The sequence below is a fragment of the Hemitrygon akajei genome, chromosome 10 (genome assembly GCF_048418815.1).
Source record: "Hemitrygon akajei chromosome 10, sHemAka1.3, whole genome shotgun sequence".
Lineage (NCBI taxonomy): Eukaryota > Metazoa > Chordata > Chondrichthyes > Myliobatiformes > Dasyatidae > Hemitrygon > Hemitrygon akajei.
Genome location: NC_133133.1, coordinates 45,718,680 through 45,737,121, shown reverse-complemented (window position 1 = coordinate 45,737,121; position 18,442 = coordinate 45,718,680). Strand labels below are relative to the sequence as shown.

Genomic DNA, 18,442 nt, shown 5'->3' with positions numbered 1-18,442 from the left:
ATGTTCTTCCTCATTACACTGTATATTGAACTATTGCAATGGCATATAAGAATGTGCTTTCCTCAGTATCCCTTGTGTCTTTGGTAGAACATGTCACAACCAGAAGTCAAGGACCCTTGGAACCTTTCCAATGACGAGTTTTACTATCCCAAACAGCAGGGTTTGCGAGGGACATTTGGAGGGAACATTATTCAGGTGAGTGGAGCTGGGTGTTTGTACTTCTCCTGAGTATGAGTTTTAGTTAGTCATACTCCAAATTTGGAAATCACAAATTGGTAAATATACACGGGAGGGAATTTAATGACTTTACAGTTAAGGTAGCCAGACAGTAATTAGGTATGGGGTCCTGGCTGCCCTTTTACTCCAAGCATTGTTTACTCCAACAAATAGTAATTACTTGAGATTAGAAACCAAGCACAAATAGAATCCTCAACCATTGATGTGTGTGAGTGAGTCAGCTCCTTGCAGTTTTACTCAGTGAAGTCACCAGTAGAAGATCATGTAGAACCAAAACCAAAACTACCTTAAGTACACAAGGTTTGTTCTGACAAAAGATTAATAAACTAGCCTTTTCTCCTCTTGAGTGTTGCTTTGTATATTTGCAATAATTTCAGTTTTTGTTTTAAAATTTGTAATACAGTGGATTCCAATTAATTCATTCATCAGTTAGTTGGGACAATTCTTGAATAAAAACTAATCAGGAAAGTAGCAGCGATTCCTTGTTTATTTGGGACATTATGCTGCTTAATTGGGACTGGAGACTGTTGTTGAACAATTTCTAACTAGCATCAATTGCATGATCTTATGTGACAGTTAGACAAGTGGCCGTCATTTACGTGTTTTTGGTTCAAAAAGCAGTGAAACCACTTAGAATTATTTTGCTCACAATGATTTCAAGCATTCAGGCTTAGAGATGCCAGAAACAGCTGGAAGTAAAAATGAAACGATTTCTCTACTTCAACAAGTTAGGAACTATGAAAAATTTAAAGGTATTGATTATCATCTTTAATGTTACAATGAAAATAAAGATTTGGAAGATGCAATCGTCGAAAGCATTGTATGAAAACAATACTTTTTCTGCACTAATTTTGTTCATTTGAACTCAATCAAAAAATACGGCAGCATGTTGGTTGTCTGTCATGTGTGACAATGACAATGAAACCGTGTACGGGAGAGATTTTAAAGTGGAAAAGTCATTATACTAGGACAGTTCCACTCTCTTGACCTGGAAAGTCTGGGTCCAGTAGTACGAGAAGTTGTCACAAACTGGTGTCTTCCTTGGTTACAGTGGATAATCATGAATTCTTCTGTGCCTTATAATGTCTTTGCTGTCCTCGAAGCATTGCAGAACCGTTCTCTTGGCTGTTGGATCTCACTGTTGATCTCATCCACATACTTTGCCAGAGCTGACTTCACATGCTAGGTCAGGCATGTCTCTATTTCACCGGGCTATGAGGCCCAGCAGCTACCTTACCTGATTTAGCCTGCCTGTCAAAGTGGTGTACTGGGGTGAGGCCACTGTTGTATGCAAACAACTACTTGGAGCCACAGGTGAGAGCTGAGTGTCCAGTGAGTGAGTGAGTTGCCCCAGAGTGGACACGACAAGCCCCTTCACCAGAGGTGCTGCCCTTTCCTGGATACACTGCAGCATGTTCAGAGTTCAAAGTACATGTACGACACCATATGCAACCCTGAGATTTGTTTTCTTGCAGACGTACACAGTAAATTCAAGGAACACAATAGAATCGATGAAAGACCGCACCCAGCAGGACGGACAAACAACCAATGTGAAATAGGCAGCAGACTGTGCAAATATGAAGGAGAAAAAATAAGCAATAAATACCAAGAACATGAGATGAAGAGCCCTTGAAAGTGAGTCCATAGGTTGAGGGAACAGTTCAGTGTTGGGGTGATTGAAGTTATCCCCTTTGGTTCAAGAGCACAGTGGATGAGGGGTAATATCTGTTCCTGAACTTGGTGGTGTGGGTCCTGAGGCTCCTGGAACTTTTTTCTGATGGAAGCAGTGAGGAGAGAGCATGGCTTTGTGTGGTGGGGGTCCTTGATGATGGATGCTGCTTTCCTGCAATAGCATTCCATGTAGATGTGCTCAGTGGTGGAGAGTCTTTACCCATGATGGACTGGGCCATTTCCATTACTTTTTGTAGGATTTTCCATTCAAGGGCATTGGTGTTTCCACACCAGGTAGTGATGTAACCAGTCAATAAATTCCCCACCACCAATCTATAGAAGTTTGTCAAAGTTTTAGATACTATGCAGAATCTTCACAAACTTCCGAAGAAGTAGAGTCATTGCCGAGCTTGCTTTACATGCTGGGCCCAGGACATATCCTCTGAAATGATAACATTGAGGAATTTAAAGTTAGTGACCCTCTCCACCTCTGATCTCCAGATGAGGACCTCATGGTTGTCAGGTTTCCTCCTAAAGCCCTGTGGTCCACAGAGGTCTGTGTTGGGACCGATTCTTTTTGTGTTATATGTCAATAATTTGGAAGATGGAATTGATGGCATTGTTCAAAGTTTGCAGATGATATAAAAGTAGCTGGTAGTTTTGAAGAAGTAGAGAGGCTACAGAAGGACTTACACAGATTAAGAGAATGGGCAAAGAAATGGCAGATGGAATCCAGTGTTGGGAAGTGCACCTTGGTAGAAGAAATGAAAGAGTTGACTGTTTTCTAAATGGAGAGAAAGTACATAGGTGCAACGGACTTGGGAATCCTTGTGCAAAATTCCTTAAGCATTAATTTGCAGGTATCATCTGTGATGAGGAAGGCAAAAGCAATGGTAGCATTCATTTCAAGGGGACTAGAATTTTAAAGCAAAGACGTAATGTTGTGACTTTTTAAAGCCTCGCTTTATAAAGATGAGGCCTCTCTTGGAGTATTGTGAGTAGTTTTGGGCCCCTTAACTTAGAAAGGATATACTGAAACCAGAGGGTTCAGAGGAGATTCATGAAAATGATTCCAGGATTGAATGGCTTGTCATGTGAAGAGCTACCGATAGCTTTGTGCTAAGATTCACTAGAATTCAGAAAAATGACAGGTGACCTCATTGAAACCTATCGAATGGTGAAAGGCCTTGATAGAGTGGATATGGAGAGAATGTTTCCTATGGTGGGAGAGCCCAAGGACAGACGGCACAGCCTCAGAATAGAGGAGTGTCCTTTGAGATGAGGAATTTCTTTAGCCAGGGAGTAGTGAATCTGTGCAATTCTTTGCGTCAGGCAGCTATAGAGGCCAAGTCTTTATGTATATTTGAGGTTGACAGATTTTTGATTGGTCAGGGCATGAAGGGATATGGAGAGAAGGCAGGAGAATGTGATTCTTCTTTGTTTCCACAACAGTCTTCTACCCGCATAATCTCTGTTAATTGGAGGCCCAACTTATGCCATTGACAAATTGCTACTGTCTATTTACTTCTGGAGTCATACTGTTGTTTGAAGGCAATAAACTGAACAAGATTTCCAAGTGTTTTACCTCTCTTTTATAACCAGGTTCCTTACAATTAGAGGGAGGCTGGATACATGATCTTGTTTCCCAGAAAGCTACTAGCAAAAATCCCCCTAACACCCAGACATCACAGGAGAGGGATCTGAAAGCCATTTTTATCCTGTCGTCCAGTAATGCAAGGGTGGCCTCCTGTGATAGCAAATTAGTAGCTCTCGAAGACTGGGTGTTTTAGATTTTGATAATAAAGGAGCATAAGATACCAATAAGAATTTTGAAGCAACCAAGTCAACATACAATGAAAGTATGAAAAACATTTTTCTTGGATGTATAGATGATGCAGGATTAGAGGTTAGTATTGATGATGCTTGGAATATTGATCAGGACAACAAGATTGTGCTTGACTAATTAATCTTTGGAAAGTGGTTGTGGAAGGAAGTGTAATCCATGGCAAATTCAAGTTTAATTGTCATTCAACTCTACATGAATACAGTTAAATGAAACAAGATTACTCCAGGGCCAAGGTGCAACATACAGTACTAGTCATAGACTGCATAAACATATATATGTACTTATAAGAAAAGCAGTAAAATACAGTTTCACAAAAAATATATAGTCCAAGTCCCTGAGTCCATGAATGTGGCAGCAGTTTGCAGTCAATCCTAATACTGCTTGTCTTCCGCCGACTGGAGTTGGAACACTGGAGAAACAGCTCTGGTGCCACACCACACCACCTCCTGCACCAACTCAGATTCTCTCTCTTGGGTGGCTACAAACAGGCAAGAGCACGGCTTGAGGCCTGGTCTTCCGCTGAATGAGCACTGGTGGACAGCACCAGCTCCAGCATGGACACTGCGCCACATCGACTCTGATCCCTCTCTCCTGGATAGCTGCAAACAGGTGACATCATGGCTTGAAGCCTTATCCTCAATATGATCAAGGCCACACAGCTCCCCTGCCATCGTCTCGCCAATAGAACAGTGACTCAGACTTGTAGCATTGCATGCTACCAATGTCCAACTTGGTCTTGCAATCACAAGAAAAGCAACTTAGATGAATCACTCGCTATTAGTCTATACACTGCCTTCGCGCACCGGTTCTGATGCCTCTCTATAGCAGGCAGCTCCTTCAGTTTCTCTGCCAAAGAGCAACTCAACTGATGGGATAGACCTGTAGTACTTTAAGTTCTTAATATCATGCCATTGTAAAAAATATGTTTAGAAATGATAATAACACCTTTGATTGGCCCTGTGGAAGCCGCTCTGTGTCCAAGCACTCTGCCATCTTACCAGAACCCTCTCAATCCCAGGCTAGGGTAAATGGTTACAGTAGAGACTGAAAATGTAGCCTTGCTCTTTTCAATCTTTTGTGGTGTACTAGACATGGTCTGATAACACAGAAGTAGTTGAACAGTTGAGAAGTGTGCTTGATGTGGTCATGAGAAGCCATTGCTAGAGATGTGTAGAAACAGATGGATAGTGATACATACATTCACAGTAGAGTCAAACCAATTCAGGGTGATGGCATAATTTTCTGTTGGATGTCTATGAAAGGTCATGGTGGTTAAAGTTGCCGAATAACATTAGCCTGCTCAAAGTAATAGGTATAATCATTTATATACTTGGCCAAAATGATCATGGTGCTGGAAACAAAATCTGATGAGGAATTTTGAGCATGATTTTAGAAAGCAGTGACTTGAAGAACATCACAGTTGAGGAATGGGATACTTGTTTGGCAAAATGGGTGAGAAAATGGAGAGTTGAAGAAGAATTTTGAAACAAACTAGGATTGTGCCAAAGGCAAAACAATTATAAATATGAAGAAACTTCTTGTTATTTTTTTATCTGCAAAGACTGGGAAGCAGAACAAGGAAATAAGAAGCGATTCTTAAGTGAACAGTGAATTTGGGGAGGGAGAGATGGTTGAAATAGTCCTATCATAGAGTGAGCTACATTGAGGACGAGAGTCAAAGTAGGTTATAATGTAAAGTGCAAACACAAGGAAATCTAGATGCTGGAAATTCAAGCAACACACACAAAATGCTGGTGGAACGCAGCAGGCCAGGCAGCATCTATAGGAAGAAGCACTGTCGACGTTTTGGGCTGAGACCCTTTGTCAGGACTAGCTGAAAGGAAAGATAGAGATTTGAAAGTAGGAGGGGGAGGGGGAAATGCGAAATGGTAGTAGAAGACTGGAGGGGGTGGAGTGAAGCTAAGAGTTGGAAAGGTGATAGGCAAAAGGGATACAGAGCTGGAGAAGGGAAAGGATCATGGGACGGGAGGCCCAGGGAGAAAGAAAGGGGGAGGGGAGCACCAGAGGGAGATGGAGAACAGGCAGAATGATTGGCCGAGAGAGAAAGGGAAAAAAAGGGGGGAAAAAGCTAAATATATCAGGGATAGGGTAAGAAGGGGAGGAGGGTCATTAACAGAAGTTAGAGAAGCCACCAGGTGGAGGCTACCCAGATGGTATGTAAAGTGTTGTTCCTCTAACCTGAGTGTGGCTTCATCTTGACAGTAGAGGAGGCCATGGATAGACATATCAGAATAGAGGTTTAGGAGGAATGCAGAAGAGTGTCTGTCTTGGAGTTGAGAAATCAGAGATCAGGACTCTCCAGGTGGATGAGTTCTGTGAGTTGGTGAGATCAGTGGAGTAAACGAGGATGAGAAAAAGGAGATGAATTGATGGAATAGCATAAATAATTCAAATAGTGTGGGAGGGATGAGCTTTGGCTTTAAGTTATTAAAGAGTTACATTGTGCAGAGATTGAAAGAAGAGAGACGTGTAAAGATTTTAGTGATGGTAACCAATGTGGATTTTGGGTGGTCAGGATCAGTGGGTGGGAGTGAGGTCATATAACAAATTAGTTGCATTTTAGTTTTAAGATAAGGGTGCAGTTATTTGCATTGTGAAATGTGAAAGCAAGGCAGGAGGTTTTGTGCTGTAGAGACTACCCAATTATAACCCTTGTTCCTTTTCCCTGATTTGTGATGAGCTAGTGAAAAATTGCATTCTTAAAAACTAAACAGGTTAATCTTTTTGGAAGGGAACAATATAGTATAATACAGGAAAAGACAGGAAAATAGAATTAGCATAGATAGTTCTGATTGAAGAATGAGCATTGATACTGGGTTGAAGGGCTGAATGCTTTCCTTTTCTGGTGTGATTTCTATTTTCCTAAGATGGAGATTTTGTAGAAGATCAGCTTAAGGAGAATCTTCAAATAAGTTCACCAGTCATCACAAAGGAAGAAAGTGGGATTATTGTTTATCCGGCAGACAAGATAGCTGGGTAATAGTGGGACAGTGTAAAGAAGTAAAGCAGTTGAAAAGAAGGAAAAGGTTGATTAATGCACTGGGACAGGTCAGTTTATACGCAACAAAATAAAACATTACATTTATCTACGACCTTTGTGTAGAAAATTTTCCCAAGGTGTTTCAAAGACACAATATAAAATGACTATTGAGCCAAAAAGGGGACATTTGGAGCGATGATTAAGATTTGCTATGAGAGGTGGATTTAATAAGAAAAGAAAATTGACAGCGTGAAGAGGCTTCAGCAGAAATTTCCAGAACATTGAGCCCAGGTCAGATATGGATCCCAACAAAATATTGGGCTGATTTAAGTTTTTTTTTGGGAGGTTTCAGGGCTGGAAAAATTATAATGAAACACAAAGGGGTCAGCCATGGAAAATCTTCATATGAAGAATTGAGAGAACTTATAAAAACGTAAGAGCTTTGTACCATCTGCACATATCTGGAATCTGACCCAAAGTCTGAGGTTGATGTTGCCAAGGGCAGCCTGTAATTGAGGAAGCTCAGGATGAATCTTTGGCTCACAGTGAAAATAAGGCTCTTGCAGGTGAGAGTCTGATCGGAGTGATTTAAACAAATTATTTGCAGAAAAGATGTGTACAGCTTTTCAAATTCAATGATTTTAAAGTACTGAAGAGTAAAAACCAGTTGGAGATGAGAGTGTAGTTATAACTTGGCGATAGAGGGAAATTATCAGACAGCTTTGATGAAGCTCCAGAAATGCTACTGAACAAGGTGATTATGGGAAGGATCCAGTTGGTTGTAAAGAAAACAAAAGCTCTGTTGGAGCTGTGTTCTGCAGGACAATTCTCAAGTAGTGAGTAATCAGAGCACAAGAGAATGATACTTGAGAGACAAAACATTGATGGATTTAGAACTTGTGTGGTGCTGGAGTAGTGAAGAAAAAAAAGAAGTTTCTTTTTGCCTGGGACTAATGTATCAATAATCAGGAAAAGAAGAAGTTGTGCAGAATTAATAAATGAGTATAAATCTTCTCGGGCAGATACAGAGCTAAAGGCTAAGCAATAGATATGTGCACTGGAAGGAATTATTCCAGTATTGAAGTCAGAAGTAAAGGAAAGTGATGAGTAAGCATTACAAGGAAATAATTATGAAATCTATGCATGTGATTAAGATCCAGAGGGTAGAAATGCACCTGAACTAACAAGTTTAAGGACATTGTTAGTGTAGGTGTGGGGCATCCTTAAGGAGAGAAATGTTTAGAGAACACATGAACATGAACAGTGGTTTACAGAAGTGCTGAGGCTAGGGTGAGCTGAGGAGAAAATTAAAAATTTCTCCAAGCAGGAGAAGTTGTGGATGACAACAAGATTAGTGGCATAGTGGACATCAGGGAAGGCTATCAAAGCATGCAGCATGATCTGGACCATCTGGAGAAATGGGCTGGAAAACAGCTGATAGAATTCAATGCAGACAAGTATGGGGTGTTGCAGTTTGGGAGGACAAATCAGAGGCCTTCATAAATATGGAGTACAAGAGTAGGGATGTTATGTTGAAGTTGTATAAGACAGTGGTGAGGCCTAATTTGGAGTATTATGTGCAGTTCTGGTTACCTGCCTACAGGAAAGATATCAATAGGATTGAAAGACTGCAGAGCAAATTTACAAGAATGTTAACAGAACTTGAGTACCTGAATTATAGGGAGTGGTTCAGTAGTTCCATTTCATATCAGAGAAATGTATACAATATACAATTTGAAATTCTTGTTCTTCACAGACATACATGAAATCAGAAGAGCGACCAAAAGAATGAGTGACAGTAAAAACATTAGAACCTTAACCCCCCCATTCCCCCCCACACGCAGTAGCAAGGCAATGACCCTCTCTCTCCCCCACTTCAGAAAAAAAGCATCTGCACCCTCTACCCACCAAGCAAGCTATAATGAAGCCCCCAACAAAGGCCTTGATCTGCAGGATAACAAAAACTAATCCTTCACCCTGATGATTCGACATACTACAGGCTGTCTCTCTCCCCACAATAATGGGACAGAAAGGTGTTACCGTTTCATAACGATAGGGGAGACATAAACAAAAGAAGTCACTGATTTGCAATGATAAAGTCTGCCGTGTCGCTTCCCCTCCCCCCCCAAGTTCTCCGACTCAGAAATAAACTCTCTCCACCAATGAGAGAGAGCGATTTGCTGAGTACAGAGGCTCTGACAGTCGATCTGCTTTTCCTGATGTTCCGTTTTCTCCTGCGACGCTTCATTCAGCAGCACCGGCATAGAGTTGGCTCATCCATAGGGCTGAGAAGCCTTGGAATCCCGAAGGCACGCTCGTCTTGTAGACCACATCCTTGGAATATGGAAAAGTGATCAGTCATGAGACCCTGGGAGCAGGTTTCACCACTGCAAAGAATCGAAGCCTGAGTGTAACTGTAGGTCAGGGTCTCTGACAGAACCCTTGAAAGGGAAAAAGAGAGGCTTTAAAGGCAGAAGTTAAGCTGTTTCCACAGATGATCTCCAAGAAGCCGCTATGAAGCGCCACTGTTAAAATAGGCTCAGACTTTATTCCCCAGAGCGTAGCAGAATGAGGAGATTTGATAGGTGTATCAAATTGAGGAATTTATATTCCAGGATTTTTTTTCATTGAGGTTGGATGAGAATAGAACTAGAGGTCATAAGTTAAGGGTGAAAGATGAAATATTTAAGGGGAACCTTGATTCAGAGGGTGGTGAGAGTGTGGAACGAGATCCCAGCAGAAGTGGTGGATACAGGTTGAATTTCAACATTTAAGAGAAATTTTTACAAGTGCATGGATAGGAGGGTTATAGAGGATTATTGTCCAGATGGAACTAGGCAGAGTCATACACGAGGAAATCTGCAGATGCTGGAAATTCAAACAACACACACAAAATGCTGGTGGAACACAGCAGGCCAGGCAGCATCTATAAGGAGAAGCACTGTGGACGTTTCAGGCCAAGACCCTTCATCAGGAGTCATAGGAGGCAGAGTCATAGTTTGGCATGGACCAGATGGGCCAAAGGGCTTGTTTCTGTGCTGTGTTACCTTACAATTCAAAATTACTCTGAAGAGACTGAAGGAGCCTAACCTTCAACTTTTCTGAATCAAGTTTAAATTCACTTGCATATATCATGAAATTCCTTGTTTTGAGGCAGCAGTACAATGTGATATATAATAAAAAAACTAAATTACAATAAGATAATAAGTAAATAGTGGGGTAGTGTACATGGATTCATTATCTGTTCAGAGATCTGTTGGCAAAGGGGTAGAAACTGTTCCTAAAACATTGAGTTTGTATCTTCAGCTCCTGTAACTCCTCCTTGATGGTAGCAATGAGAAGGTGGCATGTCCTGAGTGATGAGGGTGCTTAATGATGGGTGCTGCCTTTTTGAGGCATCGCCTTTTGAAAATATTCTCGTTGCTGGGTTGGCTTGTACCAAGAGCTGGCTGAGTTTGCGTTTTCTGCAGCTTTTTCTGATCCTGTGTTATAGCCCCTCCATACCAGACAGTGAGACAGCCAGTTAACATGCCAGATCTCCTCAAGCTCTGAATGAAATGTAGCTGCTGTCATGCCGCCTTTGTAATTGCATCAAAATGTTGGGCTCAGGGTTGATCTTCAGAGATGTTGACACCCAGGAACTTGAAACTGTTCACCTTTCCACTGCTGATCCCTTGAGTAGAACTCGTGTGTGTTCCCTCAATTTCCCCCTTTTTGAAGTCCACAATCAGTTCCTTGGTCTTACTGACATTGAGTGCAAGGTTGTTGTTGCGACACCACTCAAAAAGCTGATCTGTCTTGCTCCTGCATGCCTCCACGTCACCATCTGAAGATTCTGCCAACAATAGACATCGGCAAATTTATAGATGGTGTTTGAGCTGTGCCTAGCCACATAGTCATGGGTGTAGAGAGGGTGGGGCAGTGGTCTAAGCACACATCTTTGATGTGTGCGGGTGATGATTTTCAGTGAGGAAATGTTATTTCCAATTTGTACTGACTGTGGTCTCCCGATGAGGAAGTTGCAGCAGGAGCTAGGGAGGTACAGAGACCCAGGTTTTGGAACTTGTTGTTATGTACTTCTGTTGAACACTAGAACTATAATCAATAAGCAGCCTGACATAGGTATTGTTGTTGTCTATTTGGTCCAAGGCGAGTGGAGAGTCATTGAGGTTGCATCTGCTGTAGACCTATTGACCTATTTGGCAAAAGGCAAATTACTGCGGGACCAGGTCCTGGGTTAGGCAGAAGTTAATTCTAGCCCCTTGACCAGCTCTCATAAGCACTTCACAGTAGATGTGAGTGCAACTAGGTGATGGACATTGAGGGAGCTCACCCTGCTCTTCTTGGGCACTGTTATGATTGCCACATTTTAGAAACAGGTAGGAATCACTGACCACAGCAGTGAGAGATTGAAGATGAACTTGATTACTCCTGTCTGTTGATTGGCACAGGTTTTCAGTGTTCTACTAAGTACATCATCAGGGCCTTCTGCCTTGTAATGGTTCACCCTCTTGAAAGATTTTCTGACGTGGGACCCTGAGGCAGAGATCACTGAGTCATAGCATGATGCAGAGATTTCCACAGGTGTAGTTTTATTCTCCCTTTCAAAGCATGCAAAAAGTTGTTAAATCATCACAGCCATTCATTGTTGGGTTTTGCCTTGTAGGAAGTACTGGCCTGCAAACCTTGCCACAGCTGACGTACGTCTGATTCTGTCTCTAACTTCAATCGGAATTGTTTTTTGCTCTTAACATAGCCTTGCACATGTCATACCTGGACTTCTTGTTTAGTTCTGGATCACTGCTCTTGAGTGCCACAGAGCTAGCCTTTAGCAGATTGCTAATCTACTGCTTGATCCACTGCTTTTGGTATGGGAATGTCAGGGTCTTTTCGAAGGCACACTCATCCACGTGGGTCTTGATGAAGTCAGTGACAGCTGTGGCGTATTAATTTAGTTTCAGAGATGAATCCCTGAATATTGTCCAGTGCTCCAATTCAACACAGCACTGTAAGCACTCTTCTGCCTCCCTTTTGTTTTTTTTTCATAACTGTTCCCAGAATAGTAATGGCAAAAAAGAACCAATAAAGTAATGCACCTAGAAATAGTTGGTGCCTGTTTGAAAGATGAGCTAAGTATCTAAAGAGTAAAATGTTTCTAATGTTTTACTAAATTTTAAGAAGGTATAAAAATATGTATTTTTTAAGTCTTGTTATATTTTCATGTCAGTTTCTTATTGCATTAATGGTATGTGATATGAAACATTGGAATGTGTTTATTTCTATTATAAAGTTAATATATTGGTTTCTGTTGCAGCACTCTATCCCTGCTGTGGAACTCCGTCAGCCATTTTTCCCAACTCATATGGGCCCAATGAAACTCCGGCAGTACCATCGGCCATCACTGAAGAAGTATTCCTTTGGTGCTTTGTCACAGCCAGGACCTCATGCTGTGTATCCACTTTTAAAACATATCAAGAAAAAAGCTAAGGTAAAGATCCTTGTTGATCACTTGATGTTTATTTTAATTTAATTTTCCTTTTTTTATATGCATTGATAGCAGCGATTGGGGTCATTTTTTAATTTTCTAGTTCCACTCTGTTCTGTGTCCTTGTGTTTGATCTACCTGTATGTTTTTGGTTTTTGACCCTCCTATTTCCTTCACACAATATTCACACTCTTTTTTCTGACCATTTCAGGTTCAGATTATTAAGTGGATAAGCATGTAACTTCCTTTGTTGATGAACTAATACCCATCTTCTGCTTCAACCTGCATTTCTTGCCATTTTTCTAATAATACCCACCTCTATGTCCTTTCTCATATACAAAAAATCTCATCCAAACACTTGTCCAAGAGTAAACCTCATCAATGTTATCCCAGCCTGCTTCTCATTTCAGTAATCCCGATTGGACTTCCTGTTCTAGATAATCGACTGCAAGTCTTTACTCTTAGCTGAAAGGCTGTGGGATTTCTTCAGTCTTGGACATTTTATTGTTAATATCAGTCTGATTTGCTACAAGGCTTACTGACACTGACTCTATAACTCTCATTGAACTTGCCTTCTCTCCAAGTAGTTGCATGGTTCTCGTTTTAATCCCTATTTCACTCTTCTCATGAATACTTCTCAGATAGGAAGGGTTTTGGCTCAAAATGTCAAACTGTTCATTTCCCTCCATGAAGGCTGCCTAACCTGCTGGGTTCCTCCAGCAGAGATTTTTACTTTGACTACTTTAAGTGACTTGTGTTTATTCACTCATTGGCGCCATCCTTAAATTTTTGTTGCAACTTATAGGAGTAAGCAAAGTCTCTTTCTATTCACTTGCTTCCTGAGGCTTTGAGAAATGACTTAATTTTCTTGCATTTAAGTCTTCACTCATATCTTCAAATGCTCTTAGGGCTTGGCTGCAATGGTGTTGTTATGTCATCTTGTTACCTCCTGAGGTTTTGACTATTCACAAGTCTGCATAGTAGTAGTAGATGGTTGTTTCTCTGATTGGAGTCTTGTGACTCTTGGTATGCCATGGGGATCCGTATTCTATGTTGCTTATCATCCATATTAATGATTTAGAAGATAATGTGGTAAACTGGATCGTCAAATTTGTAGATGACATCATAGTAGACAGTGAGGATGTCTATCAAAGCTTATAAAGTGATCTGGACTGAAAAAGGGCAGATGAAATTTAATGCAAACAAGTGAGATACTGCATTTTTGGAGGAACACTAGGGTAAGACTTACACAATGAAAGGAGTGTGCAGTATAACAAAGAGACTTGAGAATACAGATTGATAATTCCTTGAAAATGGCATCACAGGTAGATAGAATGGTAAAGAGAGCTTTTAGCATGTTAATGTTCATAAATCAAGACATTGAGTATAGGAGTTGGGATGCTATGTTGATGTTGTATAAGACCTTGTTGAGGCCAAATTTAGAACTATAAGTGCAGTTCCGGTCACCTCATTACAAGATACAATCAATAAGTTATTGAAGGTGACAGGAAATAATAGTTGTGAAAGGTTATCTTCGGAAAAGGAAGGAAGTATGCAGTAGAGTTCCTCGGGTGACACTGCTCAAGAAGCTACATAATTTCCAAATTTACAGATGAAACAAAATCAGTTCTCTGGGCTAGAGATTTACATAAATTCATCACCATCTCACTGAAACCAACTCACTTCCCTTATTCTGAAATTGCCTCCAAATCCTAGACTCTTATTCACTGATAGGAATATCATATTATTTGTCAAGTTCTTGAAATTTGTATGTTGTTATCTTAGCTGAAACTTAAAGAAACCAGAAATAACATAAAGAAAATAAATTGCTGAATTAAGGTCAATAGTGCACTGCTAGGGCCAGCAATCGAGGCACATTTCAGCTGTAGCACTCTGAAGGGATATAGAAGAGTACCTGAAAGGAAAGGATTTGTAGTAATGTAGTAAGAGACCAGTGGAGTGGAACTAACTGGACTGTTCTTGCATTGAGCTGATATGAATTTTTCTGTTCAAATGGCCTCTACACATTGAGGTAATTCTAGTAAAAATTAGGCTGAGATGGATCAGTGTTGATCATATTCAGTGGCAGAGCAGGTTCCAGAATGCCCAATCTGGCTCTTATGTAGTTACTTAATTTCCCGAAATAATAGCCTTTTGGCAAACTTCTAATTTGGTTATCAACTGTGCTTTCTTCATTCTAATGTTCATCTGCATGCTCTTTTCAATTCCTTTTTCATTTAATATGCATTATCTATCTTGTATATTAATAGTACAGAGCAAGAACAGGCCCTTTGGCACACAATGTTGTGCTGAACCAATTAAATTAATAATCAAATGGCCAACTAAAATAATCTCTCATGCCTGCAGAATGACTACCGGTATATCCTTCCATTTTCCTCACATTCATGTGCCTATCTAAATGTCTCTTAAAAGTCTCTAATGTTTCTGTCTTTACCACCATCGCAGGCAACAAATTCCAGGCACCCACTACTCTGTGTTTAAAAACAAAACTTGCCCTTCATATTTACTTTGAAATTACCCCCTCTCACCTTAAATTCCACAGCTCTATCTTCATCAATCACTCTCATCACCACATCAAAAAACTCAAATCAAGTTAGTAAGATACGACTTGCACTGCACAAAGCCACACTGGCTGTCCCTAATTACACCATGGTTTCCCAAATGTTCATTAATCCTATCCTTAAGAATTCTCTCCAGTAAATTCCCTGCCACAGACATGAGACTCACTGATCTGTTGTTTCCCTAGTTGAATAATGGAACATTAGTTATTCACCAGTCCTCTGGCTTTCCTGTGGCTAGAGAGGACACAGGTATTGGTCAAGGCCAAGCAATCTCTTCCCTTGCCTCACTTAATAACCTTAATATCCCATCAGGCCTGGGGACTTATCCACCTCAATGCTCTTTAAGAGACCCAATATTCCCTCTCCTTTTCCTTGATGTGGTCTAACATATCAATACACTAAGCTCTGGTAAATACTGATGTAAAGTACTCATTAAGGACCTCATCCACACCCTTCACATTGAAGCTTATGTTCCCCCTTTGTCCTATCCTCTCTGTAATACTCCTCTTGCTCTTGATTTATGTATAGAATGCCTTGGGATTCTCTTTTGTCCTACTTGTCAAGGACTTTACTTGGCCCCTCCTGGCTTTCCTAATCCCTTTCTTGAGTTCTTTTCTGGCTTCTTTATAATCTTCAAGGGCTCTGTTTGATCCTTCCTTCCCAAGCTTTACATACATCTCCTTTTTCTTATTTACTAAATTCATTAGTTCTCTCAACATTCAAGGTTCTCTGTTGTGCTAGCCTTGTCCTTCCTTCTGACTAGAACACATCTGTCCTGTACTCTGTGCAGTTGATTTTTAAACACCCTACTCATTTCAGATGTGGACTTGTCCAAAAACAGCTGTTCCCAATTAATTCTCCCTAGTTCCTGACTAATGCTCTTTTAACTTGCCCCACTCCAATTTCATACTCTCCCACAGGGGCCATGCTTATCCTTGTCTGTAGCCATCTTAAAACGGAAAGAGTTGTGGTCACTATTCCCTAACTGTTTACACACTTGAATGGTCGGTCACCTGGACAGACTCATTTCCCAACACCAGATCCAGTACGCCCCTGTTCTTGTTGGACTACATACATATTAATTTATGAAACCTTCCTGGATGCACCTAACAAATTTTGCCTCACCTGAACCGTCTGCACTTAAAAGATCCCGGTTTATATTAAGGAGGTTGAAGTCCCCCATGACAACAACCCTATTGTTTTTACACCTTTCCTTAATCTGCCTGCATATCTGTTCTTCAGTGTTCCAATGGTTATTTGGGAGGTCTGTAGTACAATCACATCTGAGTGATTTCACCCTTCCTACTTTTGAGTTCTACCCATATAGACTGAGTGGATGTGCCCTCCATTATGTCTCCTCAGAGTGCAGCTGTGATATTGTTCCTGATTAGTAGAGCAAATCCTCCACCTCTTTTACTTTCCCCTCTTTCTTTATTAATACATCAGAACCCTGGAACATGAAGCACCCATTCCTGTCCCTCTTTCAGACATCTCTGTAATGACCACAACATCATGGTTCTGTGTACTGATCTGTGATCTAAGTTCATCACTTTTAGCCATAATATTGCTAGCATTAAAATACATGTGCTTCAAACTATCATTCCCATTATATCTACTACCTTGCTCCTGCTTGGTTTTTGCTGGCCCTGACATCTACCTTCCTCTCCATTTCTCTTTCTGATCTCATGCTCTGGCTCTCATCCACCTTCCAAACTAGTAGCTAATGTTTTCTGATATGGTGATGACACCAAAACCCTTGGAACAATCCACAGGAAATTTGGTGAATCACAAGGTATTGTAATAATATTTGATGTTGATGAATGCAAGTTAGTGTACAACATTTCAAAATTAGCTGGTGAAGTTGTTTGCCCAGTCCAGAGTAAATGGACTTAGGGCTTTCTCAAAGCTGTACAGGTTTCCCCTGCTATCCGAAGGTAGAGCATTCCTATGAAACTGTTCATAAGCCGAAATGTCGTAAAGCAAAGAAGCAATTATCATTCATTTATATGGGAAAAATTTTTGCACGTTCTCAGACCCAAGAAATAACCTACCAAATCTTACCAAAAACACATAAAACCTAAAATAACACAACCATATAGTAAAAGCAGGAATTATATGATAAATATCCAACCTATATAAAGTAGAAATATTGTATGTACGGTATAGTTTCACTTATCAAAATTGGGAAGACAGTGAGCCAAAATCAATTTGGAGGAAAAAAATCAGCACGTACATGCATACGCATGTACACACATGCGCACACAACTGCTCGAACAAGGCTTCACGGTCATGGTAGTCTTTCCCGGGGTATACACACGTATAAACCGGGTGTTTTTTTTTCGTAAAAGCGAAAATCCTCTTTAGTTAGCGAAATCAGGTACTAATGTAGGTCTTTCATCACAGCCAGCTGTCGTAAAGCGAATGTTCGAAAAATGGGGGCCACCTGTATAAGATTTTTTGTTGCAAGGTTAAAAAGTAAATCAAATGAAAAATGGAATTAGATTGAACTTTCATGGTTTGATAAATGGCTATCCAACTCTGGTGAGAGAAACCTGATCACATATGAAAGAAAAGCTTAACAGGAAATAAGGGAGAAGGATTCTTCTAGGTGCCAGCTTGCAGTGAATGCACATTTGTTTCATGGGTCTTTAAATTCTCTATGATAATATGCTCAGTTAACTGCAGAATTGACCAGAATGATGTCCTCTTCTTGATTTACTCATAGATGCGTGAGCAAGAACGTCAGGCCTCTGGTGGTGGAGAAATGTTCTTCATGCGGACTCCACAAGATCTGACGGGTAAAGATGGAGACCTCATTCTTGCTGAGTATAGTGAAGAATACCCACCACTTATGATGCAAGTTGGCATGGCAACCAAAATCAAAAACTATTACAAACGAGTGAGTTAAAATTTATTAAGTTAATTCTTTAAGGAAACAACAGGGAGGATAGACAAAGGAGAGTCCTTAGATGTTGTTTACTTGGATTTTCAGAAGGTCTTTGACAAGTTACTATGTATGAGACTGCTAAACAAGATAAGAGCCCATGTTAGTACAGGAAAGATACTGGTATGAACAGAATAATGGCTGACTGACAGAAGGCAAAGAGTGGGAATGAAGGGACCCTTTTCTGCTTAGTTGCTGGTGACTAGTGGTATTCCAAAGGGGTCGGTGTTGAGTCTGTTGCTTTTTGCATTATATGTTAATGATCTAGAATTGATGACTTTGTGGCCAGGTTTGCGGATAATACAAAGATATGTGGAGGGACAGGTAGAGTTAAGAAAGCAGAGTCTGTAGAAGGACTCGGACAGATTACAAGAATGGGCAAAGAAGTGGCATATGGAATAAAGCATGGGGAAGTGTGTGATCATGCACTTCTGTAGAAGGAATAAAGGCATAGACTATTTTCTAAGCAGTGAGCAAATTTAGAAATCAGAGGTGCAGAGGGACTTGGGAGTCCTAGTGCTATGTTCCTTCAAGGCTGACTTGCAGGTTGAGTAGATAGTAAGGAAGGCAAATGCAGTGTTAGTATTCATTTCGAGTGGACTAGAATATAAAAGCAAGGATGTATTGCTGAAGGTTTGGTCAGACCACATTTGCAGTATTGAGCAGTTTTGGGTCC

At 40.6% G+C, this 18,442-nt stretch overlaps 1 protein-coding gene across 2 annotated transcripts in view; it reads left to right on the top strand.

The window, feature by feature from the left end:
- Positions 1–18,442, top strand: part of taf1 (TAF1 RNA polymerase II, TATA box binding protein (TBP)-associated factor) — a 124,567-nt gene that overhangs the window by 47,992 nt on the left and 58,133 nt on the right. For both annotated transcript variants that reach the window (XM_073058162.1, XM_073058161.1), the window contains 3 exons: positions 88–195; positions 12,070–12,243; positions 17,548–17,721. In XM_073058162.1, coding sequence (XP_072914263.1) covers positions 88–195; positions 12,070–12,243; positions 17,548–17,721 — 456 coding nt within the window. The remainder of the gene's footprint in view (positions 1–87; positions 196–12,069; positions 12,244–17,547; positions 17,722–18,442) is intronic.